General features: G+C 42.9%; 1 protein-coding gene across 4 annotated transcripts in view; it reads left to right on the forward strand.

The window, feature by feature from the left end:
• Nucleotides 1-18,167, forward strand: part of ARHGAP10 (Rho GTPase activating protein 10) — a 335,394-nt gene that overhangs the window by 76,291 nt on the left and 240,936 nt on the right. For 3 of the 4 annotated variants that reach the window (XM_007999938.3, XM_073017668.1, XM_073017667.1), the window contains exons 2-3: nt 14,353-14,448; nt 14,522-14,583. The exons of the other annotated variant lie outside the window; for it this stretch is intronic. In XM_007999938.3, the coding sequence (XP_007998129.1) occupies nt 14,353-14,448; nt 14,522-14,583 (158 nt within the window). The remainder of the gene's footprint in view (nt 1-14,352; nt 14,449-14,521; nt 14,584-18,167) is intronic. 4 annotated transcript variants of the gene reach the window in all.

Below are 18,167 nucleotides of genomic sequence, written 5' to 3' on the forward strand. Positions count from 1 at the left end.
GTACAAAGACTGCAAGGAAGGAAACAACTTTGGCATCTTTTTTTTTTTTTTTTTTTTCCCCCAGGAACAGAAGGGAGGCTATCGAAGCCGAAGTTAGGTTAGCTTAGGGGTTGATGAGGCTGCAGAGTGAACAGAGATCAGATCATGCAGGGTCTTTCAGACTCTGGGAAGGAATTGGATTTTATCCTGAATACAACAGAATGATATTGAAGGTTTCAAGCAGGGGAGTAAGGAGATCCAATTCATATTTTAAGTTAAGTTTTGCTGCTGTGTGGGAGTTGGGTTGGAGGAAAGAGTGGGAGCAGAGTAATGTGTTCACAGTGGAGATAGAGAAGTGAGCAGATACGTGGGATGTTTGCATGTAGAGTGGATGTGTAGGGGGTTAAGGGAAAGGCAGGAATCAAGCCTGATTTGTCATAGAATTATTTCTTGCCAAAAATTACAACCTAAAAACATTTGGCATTTTGGAGCATTCTCAACTCTGGGCCCCCTCTGGTTCTGCACTCTTCTCGGACCTCATTTTAGCTGCCTTTTCTCCCTCTGCCTCCTCCCTTCTGTTCTGCTCTCCATTTGTGAGTCTCCTTAGTTTAATTCTCTATTTTCAACTCTAGATTTCCTCTACTTTTTCCTTTTAAAAACAATTCTTGTCAGTTGCCCTGGTGGCACCTGTTGTCCCAGCTTCCCAGGAGGCCGAGGAGGGAGGATCTCTTGAGCCCAGGAGTTCCTGGCTGTAGTGTAGTGTGTGACGTTAATCAGGTGTCTGCACTAAGTTTGGCATCAGTATGGTGACCTCTTGGGAGCTTGAAGAGGAGCCAGCTGGCCCAGGTCAGAAATGGAGCAGGTCAAAACTCCTGTGCTGATCTGTATAGCATTGTGCCAGTGAATAGCCACGGCACTCCAGCCTGGGCAACATAGCAAGACCCTGTCTCTATAAAAAACAAAACACCATTCTTTATTTAATCACCTTTCTTCAAATAATCGACAGTCAAAATTTCTGCCCCTGACCTTTATCTGCAACCATTTGTAGAATTTGTGTAGTTAATCTGCTGCATTCTGAAATAGCTAATGTGCATTTTTTTTTCTTGACCTTAAATTAGCTTCCTCTCTTGACTTCCCTTTTTCTTTTTAATGGTTCCACCAGTCTTTGTCATCCAGACAGGATAACTTAGTAATATTTGATTCATTATTTTCCTTCACTGCAATTCAACATGTAAACTCCAATATTGGTTCTAGGTTGTTGGTGAAGAAACTAAAGCTCGGAAGCATTGTCACCTGCCCAGAGTCACACAACTGGTCACTGGTGACACGGGTTTGTGAGCCCCACTCTGACTTCAGACCCACATTCTCAATCACTGCACTATACTATATGCCAGCGGCCCCCAACCTTTTTGGCACCAGGGACTGGTTTCATGAAAGACAGTTTTTCCATGGATTGGGTTGGGGGATGGTTTTGGGATGACTCAAGTGCATAACATTTATCATTACATTATCATAAGGAGCATGCAACATAGATCCCTCACGTGTGCATAGTTCACAATAGGTTCACGCTCCTCTGAGAATCTAATGCCCCTGCTGATCTGGGACCTGGGGGTTGGGGAACCCTGCTATAGGCCAAGGAGATTTAGGATAACGCTTTTCCAAAAGACACCTAATCTTACTTTGTTTTTAAAAAATGCTAAATTTTAAGGCTGAGAGTACTGCTATGAACGACTGTTATACTATCATTTAGTATATGCTCTATAAGTATGTCACATGTAGTATCTCTTTATAGAGATTTTCAGTTTCTTATGGCAGCTTATTTACATTCCTCCTTTTTGAGGGGGAAGAAGAAAGGAGTGATATTGAGTGGTGGGCACAAGGTTCTCCCTTTTTTCTTCCCTACCATTACAGGCCAGAGATCATTTACCCTTGCTCTTGCAAATACTGTTCCATTATTTGAAACATAGTTGGCCATCTGGTGAAAACTGTGATTTAAAACTTGCATTTCTTTTATTACTAATGAAGTTGGAAACATTTTTTAGTGTTTACTAGTGATTTCTATTTTGTGAATTGCATTCATTGTTCACAGTTACCATTATCCCCATTATTATCATTGGCCCTTAGCTCTGAAACTTGGTAGAGATGAATTAAAAGGTGCAACCAGTCTTCTAACTTCTGCATCAGAAATTGGGTTTAAGATGTCTTACATGAACCTGTGGTTTTTGAGTATTTAACAAACTTTTATATTAACCATCTGAACGTTTACATCTCATCTTTACAAATTCTGGAAGTGATGGTGCAGAGTTGCCAGTTTGAGAGATTCAGGCTCAGCTAGAGAATGTGTTGGGCCTGAAGTAATGCAACTGTAAATGTATTTGTGAAGAACCTAAATGCACATACAGTGCTTTGCCTTCACACCAAAGACCTCTTTATAGTGCCTTAAGGTATGGTGAGGGCAGTAGCCCAGATAGGGCGCCCTCAGTGACAGTCCCATCTTTTAGAACAGAGCCCAGAGGGTTAGGTTCTTGCAAGTTCAATCTGGGGAGTCTTCCTAAAGCCATCATGACAGGGTCTATCACTTCATTAACTCAACAAATATTAATTGAGCATCTACTCTGTGCCTCATTTTGTTCTAGACCCTGTGGTTATGGCAGTGAACAAAATGAGTAGATCTATCCCTGACCTCAGAGTTTCCCTTTGGAGACAAGTTGAGCTCCCCTGGAGGCTCTCCATTCTTGACTTTCTCAAGTCTAACTCCTTCTTTGCTTCCTAGCTCCTTGCCTTAATCCTGTTTCCTGTGGCCCTTAGATCAAACCTGGCTTCCTCTTCATTTTCAGTGTTCTCTACTAAGTTCAACAGCTTCTGTTGATGAGGGACTTCTTTTATTCCTGGCTTCACTGTGTCCTAGCTGCAACCCTCAGTCCCACCCAAGTCAGGCTGGTAAGTGCTGGCCCCAGGCCCCCAGTGTCCTCTTGTGAGAATTCTCTTTGTCTTGTAGTAGCTTCTCATTGGAATACTGGCCATTCTTTTAACACATTGGCTTCTGAAACAAGTGTAGAACATGTGTGAACCCACTGTGTATATTGGGATTCACTACTCCCTAGGGAGTTTGGTGTACCTGAGGCATGTGACTTGTGCAGTTCCTCAAGTAACAGCCCAGGAATAATAATCTTGACTTGTAAGCATGGCCACATCATCCTGCAGCCCTGACTGTCCTGATGATTGGGTACCATCCATTCTTTGTTTTGTTTTGTTTTAACTTACTTAAAAGCAGTTTATGCTCAGTGAAGAATATTTGAAAAATACAAACATGAAATGGCTTTGTTTGTTTGTTTAAACACTGGTTAAGGTTTTCTTTTGGCAGGGGAGCTTACTTTCTAAACAACTGTTTTATGTGCAACTGCATACTTTTCTCCTGCTTTCATTGATGTTTTACAAGTTGGCATTTATGTCTTATCTGTAACCTGCGTGCAGATTGGTCGCTAGCCACTTGCAGAGTGCAGTTAACAAGAGTGAGCTCCAATATAAAGATGGTGATTCATTTCCAAAGCTAATCTAGAGGAAGAAGCACAGGTGTCCCACCTCCAGATGTGCCCCTTAGCTTTTGGAGCAGAAAGTGGGCAGTTTTAAAAGTCAGGGGAGTGTGTGAGCAAGGTGGGGGATACCTGGGTTAGCTTGGTGTCTCATCGACGATGCGGCTGAGCTGGTGACCGCTGGCGTCTTCATGGGCGTGACTAGGCCATAAGCCCCTCAGGTGGGAGAGAGCAGTGGGCATGTTTTTCAGCCGTTCTCTCAAGGCAGCCTCCTGATGGATGAGAGTTCCATAGCAGGCATGCTTTGGTCTGTAACTTGACTAACTCTCGAGGACTTGGATGAACTTAGTAGGGAATGGCGGGTGAAGGAGGGAGTAAAAAGCTATTTTTTAGCATTTCTAAAAGGCTGCGTAGGAAGTGGGGAATGAAAAAAAGAAAACATCTCTTTGAAAAATGGGGTACTTGGTTACATATTTATGTAACACCTTCTCCCGCTTTGAACACAGCTGGTTTTCAGGAGGTCCGGGCCTGTGTCAGTGTGCTCTAGGGTGCTGTGGGTTACTTTGATTCTGGGGTCTGCCTTGACCTTGCTTGTGAGGAATGCTTCAGAGACCTCACTATGCAGCCAAGCACATTCATTTTCTAACAGCCACATTTCCAGATTTTCTTTCCTTCCTTCCTCTCCTCCTGTTGGCTTTGTGTTCCTCAGTGTGGCTCTCCGTTTCCTGCCAGTCTTCCTGGGAACTCTTCCTTCCCCAGGAGCTGCCCGTAAAACCTTTCCCCCACCTCTGCTTCTTTCTTCTCTTCTAATATTTCAGCATAATCAAGATATTTTGATTATTCACGTACATTTTACAAGGACGTTGTAAAGAAAGGGCCTTGTGGCCCAACCGTGGCCTGAGCAGTGTTTCTTCCCCGCACCGAGGCAGCATATTGCGATGGTTTAGACTGAGAACTGAACCCAGAGCCCAAAGCCTGGCTTTACCATTTAATGTGATCTGACCTCTCTGCGCCTTCTTACGCTTGTCTATAAAATACAGTGTGAAAATGTCCATGTAATTTGGTATAGTGAGCATTAAATGCACTAATACATGCAGAGTACTCACTTGGAGCAGTGACTGACACATAGGGAGTGCTAAATAAATATTAGATGGTTATTGCACATACTTAAACTGCTTGGAAGCACTGGTGTGAAAGAATTTTCTAGCTAATAATGAGTGTTCAAATGTCTTTATGTTGAACACAGTTCCTTTTTTAAATGGCCCATCTCATGGATTCAGGTACTGCCTGTTGCAGGTTTTTACATGGATTGGTTTCTGCTTTTAGGAGCATTTAAAATAAATAAATAAAAGAATTGTATGTGTTAAGGTAGTAAAGTCTTCAAACATAATTTTGGCCTTTAAGGGATGTTTTTATACTCACTGGCCTATACCGGAGTTGTCACTCACGGCCTCTGCTAGCTACTTCACAGCTCCTGTGAAGGACACCGCTCTGCCCGCAGCCCCTGCTGGGGAGAAAGCTCTCTGAGGACTGTGTCCTCCTTCTCCTTTTCCTGGGGTGGCTGATTTGATTGGGATGGGACACCAGAGAGCTATCTCTGTCATGGCCTTCCATGGGAAAAACATGAGCCAAGCCAGTTTGATTCTCTTGAGAATTTTAATTTGGGAAATCAGAAGGAAAAAGTCGTGGGAGCCGAAATTGAAAGAATGCCATGAGCTAATGGCATGAGGACAGTCCTGCCTGGCAGTGACAAGGCAGCAAACACAGAGTCTTACAGCAAGAATTAATACGAAGTAGAAGAGAAGATGTGACAATTGCACGCGACAGAGAAAACTAAACACAGAGAGAAGCCAAGTTAGGTTAATGGCAGAGGCCCAGGGAGAACATCCCAGACATAGCTGTACTGTGAGTTCTTTCTCACAGCAGTTGCTCACATGTTTTCCTGGTCTCTTTGTAATTGTATTCTCATTATTTGAGGCTTTGCATTCAAAAGCTTCTAACTTAACAGCAGCTGTATAGCATATGTAGTCCTTTTCCTTTCCCATCGAAAGGATTACTCTCATTTTATTCTTACTGCCTTAATACCTATTCTGCAGTTTACAGTGATATAAATTGAACTCACTTTTTGGTATTGTCTTCAAGTCTCCATATTCCATGCTGTATTTTCCTGATAGCACTAATTTATTTTCTTCTTTTTTTTGGAATATGTCTTCTATTGCACTCCTGTGGAATTTGCAAATCTGGACCCCTCAGTTCCTATGCAACACGGGGTTGTGATTTCTCTCAGATCTAGGGCGTGGACTCCTTAGGGCAGCAGCCTCAGCCTCTTTGTATTCATACAGTACTGTGGGCTGTGCTGAGCAGGTGATAGATGCCCAACAAGTCATTGGTCATTTCTCGTGGTTCTTTTAGTTCTTGTCATCCTGGCTTATGTTGGATCACAAAAGATGATGTTTTAACACAAAAGAGGATGTTTTAGCCCTTTGCTAGGATGTATCTTTTTTTTTTTTTTTTTAAACAAGCTTTACATTTATTTGAAGGAGAGTAAATATTAAAGAATTTGAGAGAAATGAGGGAGTTACACAGTAACTCTTGGCTTTGATTAGTAACTAAGTTTCTCATTTGTGCTGTGAAATGGTGATACTCCAATGGCGGAGGAGTGAATAAGCTCATATTAAGTGAGATGAACACCTGACATCTAAATCCCTACTAATATTTGCTTTGGGCCCTAAGTGTATACTGTGGTTAACAAAGTAACTTGTCTTGACATTACTGCCGCATGTGGGTTTGTTTTTCTTTCGGTATGCCCTTTTTTAGCATATTTGGGAAACCACTTTATTTGCCAAGTTACTGTATTTGCTACCATGTTTGAATAATGCTGTGTTTTGTCATTGAATGTAACTTCCATGATCTTTAAAAACAATGCTTTGAAATAGTGTTCTCATCTGTATCTTGTGTCTCTCATGTCCTAATTTCTTCTTAAAAGAACTCAAGTCATATTGGAGCAAGGCCCATTCTTAGTGACCTCATTTTAACTGATTACTTCTGTACAGACCCTCGTTCCAAATAAGGACACATTCTCAGGTTCTGGAGATTTGGATTTCAGTTTATAAATTTGGGGAAAACACAGTTTCAACCCATAATACAGAGGAACCACCACCCTACTAATTACCATAGCACCCATAAACCAGGCTTCCTTGGTGTCAAAGCCAAGAAGCTTAAAAGATTTGTTTGCACCTAGAGCCCACAGTCATTAGGTTGAGACTTGTGAGTCTCACTAGATATTGGCACAGTTACCAGAAAATCCTTAAAGGACTCTCCTCATCTCTCACCTGGATGAGGACAGGAGCCTCCTAACGTGTCACCTTCCTGCTGCCGACCTTGTCCACCTTCAGTCTGCTCTCAACGCATGCATCTCTGGGTTCCGCTACTTCCTAGTCATATGACCTTGGGCAAGTTGGGTAACCTGTGTCTGTGTCCTTGTCTGTTGGAGTGATAGTTAACCGAATCTACAAATGTAAAGTGATTGGTAGAGTACCTGATGTTAAAAGGTGTGGTAGCCAGAATGGTGGCCTTCCAGTGATGTCCTGTCCTAATCATCTCTGGAACCTGTGAATATGTTATTTTACGTGGCAAAAGGGACTTTCAGATGTGATTAAAGACCCTGAGATTGGGCGGTGGGGGGTGGGGAGTGTGGTTATCTTGGATTATCTTAGGGCCCATTGTAATCACAGTGGTCCTTAAAAGAGTCAGAAGAGATGTGATGACAGAAACAAAGGTCAGGCTGGGCGCTGTGCCTCACACCTGTAATCCCAGCACTTTGGAGGGCCAAGGCAGGAAGATCACTTGGCCCTAGGAGTTCAAGACCAGCCTGGGCAACGTAATGAGATCCCATCTCTTAAAAAAAAAAAAAAAAAAAAAAAAAAAGGCGTGGTGGTGGTGTTTCATGCCTGTAGTCCCAGCTACTCAAGAGATTGAGGTGGGAGTTTCTCATGAGCCCAGGAGTTCAAGGCTGCGGAGAGCTGTGATAGTGCCACTGCACGCTAGTCTAGATGACAGAGTGAGATAGACTTGCTGACACCTTGATTTTAGCCCCATGAGACTTCCCCCTTTTTAGACTTCCGACCTCCAAAAACTGTTAGTAAATTAGTGTTGTTGTAAGCCACTGCATTTGTGGTAATTTGTTACTACAGCAATAGGAAACGAATACATAAGTGTCAGCTGTTTTATCTGGTTTTCCTGTTCTTACTGTAAATAAGATTTTCTTTAAACAGAGGAGTCTGTGGCCAGAGACAGTTGGAAAATGAGTGGACTAGGTGGTCACCAGCATTCTTGTCCCATCTCCCATCCTGATGTGGCAGGTACTCTCTCTAAGACAGTGCCTAGCCCCAGTAGTTTCTCAGCATTTGTGGAATGTTTAGGGAGGGCTGGGTGGTGGTCTCCATTGTGGAGCCGCCTGTGGGATTCTCTCGAGTCCCCACATCACTCCTGGAGGATTCTTCATAATTATTTGGCTATTTTGGTATTTGGTTGTTCCTTCATGTGCCATATTGGCCTTGAGCTCTGTGTTCCAGGTTTATGGGTGTCTTTTGGGGCCTATGCACCTTTGTGGGCTCCACTGGTTTTCCTTTTACCCCATAAATTTTTCACTTCAAGTCATTCAAGTGACTTCAGATGTTATATATTCTGTGATAAGAATTCATTACACAGACACCCCAGGCAAGCTGGACTCAGAGTTAGGGCCGGGAATGCTTTACCGGAATAGAGCGAGAGACAATGTTGGGCCATGAGCTGCTTCTAGAACAGCCTGTGATTTGGCCTTTAGTCCTAAACTAGCCCCGTGATGCATTCTGGGCTTATTGGTTGTTTGCAGCATTTTTTTAAACCTACAAAATGAGTGAGTTATTTGCTTTCTTTTTTAACCTGTACGGAGAAGCTGTAATGCCATTTTTGTATATAGTACCACTACTGCTTTTGTAAAACAGGAACCATGAAAGTATGAAGCCAGTCTACAGTGCTAGAGGAATTTCATTTCACTTCAAGTTTTTTGGATTAATGTCAACATTATTTCCCTGGCATGAAAGATACTAAGTTTTTAGAGTCTGTACCCTTTAGATAAAACATGGAAGAATTTTGGTGCATGTTTTGATGTGCAGAGTCGGGGGCAGCTCCCTCAGCAGACCTTTGTGTAGTTGATAATCTAATTATTTGACACTCTGCATAAAGAATGTGAGCTTCCAGGTGCAATTTGTCTATTTTGAAAAGGGCTGTGGAATCTATTATGATTTATAAAAAATCCTGTATTCAGATTTAATGAGTGACAAGAGTATATTTATTGACCATATCCTTTTTCTTTTAAAGTCATTAGTAGAACATGCCAACATTTTTAAAAGCATCTCCATTAGTGCTTTCACTGGTGGGATGAGAAGTTGTAGGAGTTAGTAGTGACAACTTCATGACCAGGGCTCAGGCTTGTAACTTAAGGGATTATTATGCACTGACAGTGCTGCCTAGATGGGCAGTCAAGGTAGGGTGACCCAAACAGATGCTCCCCACCTCCAGACAGCAGAGTGTCTGTCTGTCTAATATCTCATGGTCTTAACTAAAAATTGTTGATAAATAGGTGGCTCTGCTATAAGAAATAATTTTCTTATTTGTAGAATCGAGGACAAGCAGTGGCAGTTCAGGCCAGAATCTGGAGGCCCTCCACACCTGAATTCAAACTGTGGTTGGATCTCTGCATGTGCTATCCTACCTCTCAAACTCAGCACATCTCAGATAGAACTCCTCATCTCTCAAACTGCTCCTAACCCTGGGAAGAATTAGATCACCTACACTGTCTCTCTTATTTGCCTGCAGATCAAGACACAAAAATTCAAGTCTGGAAGACTCTGAAGTGGCGAGTTCATTTGAAGGGTCCAGTCACATTCATTCCTCTGTGTTAGCTGTGCTTTTTGTGCCGTCAGACTTGGCATTATCTACCAATATATAGCAGCCTTGAGGGTATCTCAAGAGCAGTATTAATTCACAATACTCAGGAATTAGGCAGAAGAGAATAGGGGGCATGGAGGTACAAATAAATGATTTTTCCATTTACTTACAATTCTGCACTAGGGTCCTTTAGAGAGCCTGACGGTTTCACACCAGTTGAGATCTGGGCAGAGGACCTGAAAATAATGTGAAATCTCTTGAAAGATTGAATAGTGTAATGGAAAGGACATTGGTGGGGGTCTGAGAAACCAGGGAGTTGATCCTTTGCCTCCAGGACTTATTATCAGCAGTGTAAAGAGGTCTGTGACTTGATCGAGTCACTAAACTATCTCTGAACCTATTTTTTTTAAAAGATAACACCAACACCTACCCTTCTGGTATATTAAGAGTAATTGAAATAATATTTGTAAGTCAATTAGCGTAGAGCAGGCACTCAGTAAAGGTTAGTTGGTTAGGCCGGGCGTGGTGGCTCACACTTGTAGTCCCAGTACTTTGGGAGGCTGAGGTGGGAGGATCAGCTGAGGTCGGGAGTTCGAGACCAGCCTGACCAACAGGGAGAAACCCCATCTCTACTAAAAAATAAAATAATTAGCCGGGCGTGGTGGCATATACTTGTAATCCCAGCTACTTGGGAGGCTGAGGCAGGAGAATCACCTGAACCTGGGAGGCGGAGTTTGCAGTGAGCTGAGATCACGCCCATTGCATTCCAGCCTGGGTGACAAGAGTAAAACTCCGTCTTTTTTTTAAAAAAAAAAAAAAAAAAGGTTAGTTGGTTAGTTTTCTCTATTCTCCCCACCCCGCGTCTAACTCAGGCAGAGATGTTACTGGTCTTTGTAACTACATTAATCAGTGAGAAACTGCTTGGGTTTCATGTGCAGTGATATTGGAAAGAAAATACATTTAATGAACTGCATTAAGTTTAGCAAACTGCCTTATGCTTTTGTTTTGAAAGGAAGAAGACACCTGTAAAATATGAACTGCATGGGAAAATAAATTTAAAATGCATAAAGTAATGGAAAGGCAATTACATTTATAATTATTCAAAGAAATAGAATATGGTGTGGTCAGATTTTTAACAGTGGAAATTTTGCATAATAAACTCTGGTAACCCTAGGAGGAGATCACCAGGAAGGGGAAAATGAGTAGCACAAATGCTTATGTTTTAAAATGAAGAAGTGATATAACTATAATTCTTAGCACAGGTGTAAAGCATGCTATTGGAAATACATCAGATTGGTTATGCAAATAAGCCCCAATTTAATCTGTTACAAACGTTTTCAACTAATGAAATTAGGCATGAAATGTTGGAAAAATTGGTGCATGTAAGTTTTGACTTTCCAGAGAGCCTACTATTCTGACCATAAGAAACATCATCTTTAAAATAACCTGTAGCCGTTGATCTAGTAATTTTGGATAAAATAATGGAACAGCTCCAGTGGAAGAATATATAGTTTATGCCAGTCTATTCATAGCAATATATAAAAAATACATAGGTAAGTAAATGTAAATATGTTCGTATATATTCTGTGAAAATGTACACTTATAAACAAGTTCCTATTGCGATCTGGCAAAGCAAAAAGCAAAATAGAATAATATATACTACTAAAAATCATAAATCCACAAACTATCAATATTCAGAAATAGGTAAACGAAATAAATTTAAAAAGAAAGTCATCCTATTATATCTTTTTATTTTGTATTCTTTTGAGATGGACTTTCACTCTTGTAGCCGAGGTTGGAGTGCAGTGGCGTGATCTCAGCTCACTACAACTTCCGCCTCCTGAGTTCAAGCGAGTCTTGTGCCTTAGCACAAGTAGTAGCTGGGATTACGTGCCCACCACCACGCCTGGCTAATTTTTGTATTTCTAGTAGAGATGGAGTTTCAGCATATTGGCCAGGTTAGTCTTGAACTCCTGACCTCAGGTGAACTCCTGACCTCAGGTGATACGCCTTTCTTGGCCTCCCAGAGTGCTGGGATTATAGGCATGAGCCACTTTGCCCAGCCTATTACATCTTATTTACAGTTTTGGCTGCTGTTTCAGGGATATAGAGAAGCACAAGACTGACAGCTGTCGCTTCAGGGAAATGAAGTTCCAGCGTGGGAAGATAGGTAACAATGTGCAAATATTGACTAAATAAATTTGGGTGAATAAGTGCTGTGAAGGAAGTAAGATGGCAGTAGAATGGAGAGGATCACGGTGCCTAGGACTGGGCCCTATCCTAGGAAGGCTGAGGCGGGGAGGATTCCTGAGCTGAGCTGTGGTGTTGGAGGAGTGGGCCAGTAATGATGTGGGCTCAGGGAACAGAAAGTTAAGGGTTTTCAGACTGGAGTGAGTTTGGTATGTGTGAACCAAGAGCAGCCAGTGTGTCTAGATCTTAGAGAACAATTGTATGTTGACCTGGTTTATATTAGGAACTAAGTTATTTTATTTACTTACTTTTATTATTTTGAGACAGTCTCACTCTGTCATCCAGGCTGGAGTGCAGTGGTGTGATCTTGGCTCACTGCAACCTCCGCCTCCTGGGTTCATGCCATTCTCCTGCCTCAGCCTCCCGAGTAGCTGGGACTGCAGGCATCCGCCACCACGCCTGGCTAAGTTTTGTATTTGTAGTAGAGATGGGGTTTCACCATGTTGGCCAGGCTGGTCTCCACCTCCTAACCCCAGGTGATCTGCCTGCCTCAGCCTCCCAAAGTGCTGGGGTTACAGGCGTGGGCTACCTTGGCCAGTTGTTTTTTTCTTTTTTTGGAGACAGGGTCTCCTCTGTTGCCTAGGCTGGAGTGCAGTGGCACCATCTTGGCTCACTGCAATCTTCTCCTCCTGGGTTCAAGTGATTCTCATGCCTCAGCCTCCCAAGTAGCTGGTATTAAAGGCGTGCACGACCATGCCCAGCTAATTTTTGTAATTTTAGTAGAGATAGGGTTTCAGTTTCACCATGTTGGCCAGGCTAGTCTCAAACTCCTGGCCTCAAGTGATCTTCCCACCTTGGCCTTCCAAAGTGCTTGGATTACAGGTGTGAACTACCACACTGGCCATATTTTACATTTTAACACAACCAAATTTTATTTTTCTTTATCAGTTATCTTTTCAATCACCCCCAAACCAAATGACTAAAAGAGCAGCCATTTATTTCAGTGTGTGCTTTACTCACTGGTCAGTTACCTGTCCCTCTGAACGGCCTCATGCATGTATAGGGAAGCTCTGCCTCTGTAGGCTGGCTGGCTGCTGCGGCAACTAGGGGGCCACTGAGCCAGGAGTCATTCATCAGTGAGCCGGCGAGCCTGGGCTTGTTCTCATGGAGGACTGAGGGTTCCGTGAGAGTGGAGCAGAGGTGTGTAACATTCCTTGAGGTGGAGGCTCTGAATTGGCACAGTGTCACTTTCTCTGTATTCTATTGGCTACAAGACTAGCCCAGGTTCAAGGGGTGGGAAATAGATGAGTTTCCATGGGAGGAACTGCAATGGCAGTGCATTGAGATGTGCCTACAAGGAGGGCTGGAGGATTGGTCCATGCTTGCAATCCATCCCATTTCGCCTTATGCTTGGTGCTTTTCTTCTATACTTTAGGTGTAAGAAATTACAATCCTGTATGATCCAACATTTTACAGTTTTGCCTTTTCATATTTAGGTCTTTCAGTGTTTATATATTATTTTAAAAAATTGAGAACAGCACGATAAACATGAGAAAAAATGAAGTTTCAAAAACTGACAGTGGGGAATGTTAAAAGGGTTAGAGGCTGTGCACGTGGCAGAGCAGGGGCTATTTGGGGAATCTTTGTATCTTCAGCTCAGTTTTACTGTGAGCCTAAAACTGCTCTAAAAATAGTCTGTTAAACAATTGTATTACCATAATATGACTCATCTTCATTATGACAGTAATGTGTGAAGGAGACATACAGGAAGACAGGAGCTGTGTGAAGTGCAGAAATCAGTGAACACCTTCTTAGAAAGTGCTTTAAACCAGAGGCAGGATTGTATACTTGTCAGGCTGTGGCCTTTGGACCAGTGGTTCTGAAGAATAGTTAAGCCTTTGCTGCTATTGTTTGTAGCTATGCCAACCTATGCAGATTACTCAACATCTTTGAGGTTTGGCCTCTTTGTAAAATGGTATAATAATCTTTATATATCTCTTGAGAATTTTTGAATGAAATGAAATATGCATATCACCTAGCATGGTGCAAGGCCTGTAAAATAAATGTTAGCCTATTTTAGAAGTAGTTTTCCACTCTTCTGTTAATCTCCAATTAAGATGAGGACCTCTGTAGGTCTTTTGCAGAATTAATTGTTCCTACCATTTCTTCTTGGCCTTCAGTTACCTCCCTGATGCTGTTTTCTATGAACATTCTTTTTGAATCTTCTGGGTTTGTCTGACTGGAGTGGTTATTTGGCAGTCGGTTAAGAGCAGCTGGTTGGCTGACCTTGGGCTTTTGAGATCCTTATGTTTGAAACCATGGCAGGCATCCAGATCGCATCAAGCCATTCTCAGGTGTGTGTGTTCCTAATCACAGCCTGAACTTTAGAATTGGGCACGTCCTGACTGGAGTGAGCAGAGAAAGGGAGAATACTTTAGGGAACAATGTGAAAGAATCAGATCTGAGGAATAAGAAGGTGGGGGAGGGAATAAACATTCCTCCAGCGTCTGTTCTGTGGCAGGGTATAGACTAGAAGGCAGAGGCTACCCGGAGCATGCCAGGTTGAAGATGGCGGGCCATTTGGCAAGGGAGTTGGGTTATGCCTTCTCAGAGATAGAGTGGAGGATAGCTCTACAGCTTTACCAACTTTAGGAGGAATAAATTTCTTTTATGGCTTGACTTAAAACAACCCAAGTCATCGTTATACTTTTCTTCCTAGGTTTGTCAGTGGCACAGCGGAAGTTTGCTCATTCACTCAGAGACTTTAAGTTTGAGTTTATCGGTGATGCTGTGACAGATGATGAACGATGCATAGGTAAATAAACATGAGATTTTGGTCTGTTTTCCTTTGTCATGGCCACCAGATAATCACTCCTTTCTTGTTACAGATGCTTCCTTACGTGAATTTTCAAATTTTTTGAAGAATCTGGAGGAACAGAGAGAAATTATGGTGAGTTGAGAGGGGTGTAAATTAATAAGTCAGATTTCAAGGGGGAAAAATCTGGTTTTGGAAGCTGGTTCTGGTAGAAGTTGTGATGCATTTATCTCTGAGTACAGTAGTGCATTGTAATGGAAAGATGAGGTTTCAGGAGCTCTGATTTCTAGTTCCATGAGGGGACTAACCACGGTCAGAACTTGGGGAAGCTGCAGGACCTCCACCAAGGCCTTGCTTTTTCATCTGTAAAGTGGACAGTGGGACTACATCACTGCTTTCTAGCTTTTTGTTGCAGCAGAGCACTTTCATTTATGTAGACTCTCATGCAGAAGCTTAATATATTAGGGGAATAAAAGCAGAAAAGCTTACGTAGAAGCAGAGGACAGCTGGGCGATGTTAGTTCCTGACTCATACCCCTGTAGATTTCTAGGCTGCGTGGGAAGGGAGAGAACCTGGGCCTTAGAGGTCTTTGAGATCCCACTTTGCATCAAGATTCATGATCATAACAAGAATAAGAAGAACTACCCTTGGCCAGGCGTGGTGGGTCATGCCTGTAATTCCAGCCCTTTGAGAGACTGGGTGGGTGGATTGCACGAGCTCAGGAGTTTGACACCAGCCTGGCCAACATGGTAAAACCCCATCTCTATAAAAATACAAAAACTAGGCTGGGTGCAGTGACTCATGCCTGTAATCCCAGCACTTAGGGAGGCTGCTGTGGGCAGATCACCTGAGGTCGGGAGTTTGAGACCAGCCTGACCAACATAGAGAAACCCCGTATCTACTAAAAAAAATACAAAATTAGCTGGGCATTGTGGCACATGCCTGTAATCCCAGCTACTCAGGAGGCTGATGCAGGAGAACCTTGAACCCAGTAGGTAGATGTTGTGGTGAGCCAAGATCGCACCCTTGCACTGTAGCCTGGGCAACAAGAATGAAACCCCATCTCAAAAAAAAAAAAAAAAAAAAAAAAAAAAAAAAAAAAACTAGCCAGATATGGTGGCATATGCCCGTGGTCCCAGCTACTCAGGAGGCTGAGGTGGAAGGATCACTTGAGGCCAGGAGGCTGAGGTTGCAGTGAGCTGAGATTGTGCCACTGCCCTCCAGCCTGGGTGACAGAGCAAGACCCTGTCTCAAAAGAAAACAAAAACTGTCCCCCATGGAGTGCTCTTCATATGCAGTGCTGTGCTGAGTGCCTTAAGTGTATGATCTCATTTAACATGCACTCAGCTGTGAATTTGGGAGTTATTGAATAATTGTCTGCTTTTCTGAAAAGCTTACATTACCTTCCTAATGATATTCTTTAATTAAACCAGATTTACAGCAGAATTGCTACTAGGTTATGACACACTATCTATTCTCACCATTTATTTCAGGCTTAAAAAAAATACAGATTCAGGCTGGGCGAGGTGGCCCATGCCTGTAATCCCAGCAGGCCAAGGTGGGTTAGGAGGTTAGGAGTTTGAGACCAGTCTGGCCAACTTGGTGAAACCCTGTCTCTACTAAAAATACAAAAAAAATTAGCTGGGTGTGGTGGCATGCACCTGTAATCCCAGCTACTTGGGAGGCTGAGGCAGGAGAATCACTTGAAGCTGGGAGGTGGAGGTTGCAGTGAGCCAAGAGTACACCACTGCACTCCAACCTTAGCAACAGAGTGGGACTCTGTCTCAAAAAAAAAAACAAAAAAACAAAAAAAAACAGATTCTTTTTTCTATATTCTTGAAAATAAGTACTGTCTAGAATTATGTTACAGTGTGAGTGGGTTTAGATGTGGTAGAAATAATACTGGACATATTAGCTAAGTTGGTTTACCTTGACTGTGTGCCAGGGTATTAGTCTGTTCTTACACTGCTTTGAAGAAATACCTGAGACTGGGTAATTTATAAAGGAAAGAGTTTTAATTGACTCACAGTGCTGCATTGCTGGGGAGGCCTCGGGAAACTTAGAATCATGGCGGAAGGCAAAGGAGAAGCAGGCACCTTCTTCACAAGGCGGCAGGATGGGCTGAGTGCAGGCGCAGGAAATGCCAGATGCTTATAAACCATCAGATCTCACAGGAACTCACTATCATGAGAACAGCATGGGGGAAACCACAAGTTACCTCCACCTGGTCCTGCCTTTGACATGTGGGGATTGTGGAGTTTACACTTTCAGGTAAGATTTGGGTGAGGACACAGAGCCAAACCATATCAGCCAGGAGCTGTTCTAAGCTATTTACCTAATACAAAGTCACTGAATTCTCACATCAACCCTATGAGATAGATTCTGCTATTGTTCCCCATTTAACGGGTGAGGAAACTGAGGCACTTTACCTTGCCCTAGATCACATGGCATCTAGGAGGTAGAGCTGGTTTGTGTTAAGAAGCTGGCACTCTAAACTGCCCTCCCTGTCACTGCAACTGGCTTCATAGGTGTCACTCTAATTTCCTGGGTGGTGGCTGGTGGGTATTTATGTTGGGTAGGGCTGCAGGAGGACACTGATTTGGATTTAAAAAGTAACAGAGGGCCAGGCGTGGTGGCTGACGCCTGTAATCCCAGCACTTTGGGAGGCTGGGGTGGGTGGATCACCTGAGGTCAGAAGTTTGAGACCAGCCTGGCCAACCTGGTGAAACCCTATCTCTACTAAAATTACAAAAATTAGCTGGGCATGGTGGTGGGCACCTGTAATCCCAGCTACTCGGGAAACTGAGGCAGGAGAATCACTTGAACCCGGGAGGCGGAGGTTGCAGTGAGCTGAGATCGCGCCACTGCACTCCATCCTGGGCAACAGAGCAAGACTCCATCTCAAGAAAAAAAAAAAAAAGTGACCAAGGCATATGTCCTCAAAAGCCCTAATGTAATTTGCACTCATTCCTAAATTTTGAGATAATTTGTGTGTATATAATGTAGATACTGTAGAGGGTATGTGAAGACACCGTGGTCCCATGAGGTTTTTCTGGCACACACTGACAGATTCAATCATTATTCATGTGATCCTGTAGTCATCAATTTTTCAGCTATTTAGGAAAGACTAAATAAAATGGTGAATAAAAATAGCGTCGTGATGTCACCTTTCTAGTACATGGAGTAGATGTGTGGGCTGGTGAGGTACGTGTTTTTAGTTTACGTTAGGAGTGTCAGTTTTTCGTTCTTAACCCTCTTTGACAGTTGTACTTTCCTGGCATCCTGAACATTTAGCATATACCTATTGATCTCTTTTTATGTTTCAGTTGCTGTTGAGAAACTCAGGACATAGGTAAAGGCAAAGAAAGCAAAAGTCCCTGTCTTCATGGAGGTTGGATTCTAGGCAGGGGTAGTGAAGTAGAAATAAACCTGTAATCCATTGGCAGGCAGTGAAAAATGCTACAAAACAGTACAGGGCAAGGAGCCAGGTGGGGCGGCACCACAGCATATCTGGAGTGGTGAGGTGCTGACTGCCTTTTCAGTAGGGTACTGCACAAAGGGCATCATCCTGGTGTCTGGAGGAAGAGTTCCGAGCAGAGTGGTGCTGGATTTTAGCTCTACAGAAATAGTGTGTGACCATTGTCAGGCTCAGTATTCTGTTTCTGTTTTAGGTTCCTTGAAATGGAGTGATGAGGTCCAAAAACGGGAACATGGTATTG

This window comes from Chlorocebus sabaeus, chromosome 7 (genome assembly GCF_047675955.1).
Source record: "Chlorocebus sabaeus isolate Y175 chromosome 7, mChlSab1.0.hap1, whole genome shotgun sequence".
NCBI classification, from domain to species: domain Eukaryota; kingdom Metazoa; phylum Chordata; class Mammalia; order Primates; family Cercopithecidae; genus Chlorocebus; species Chlorocebus sabaeus.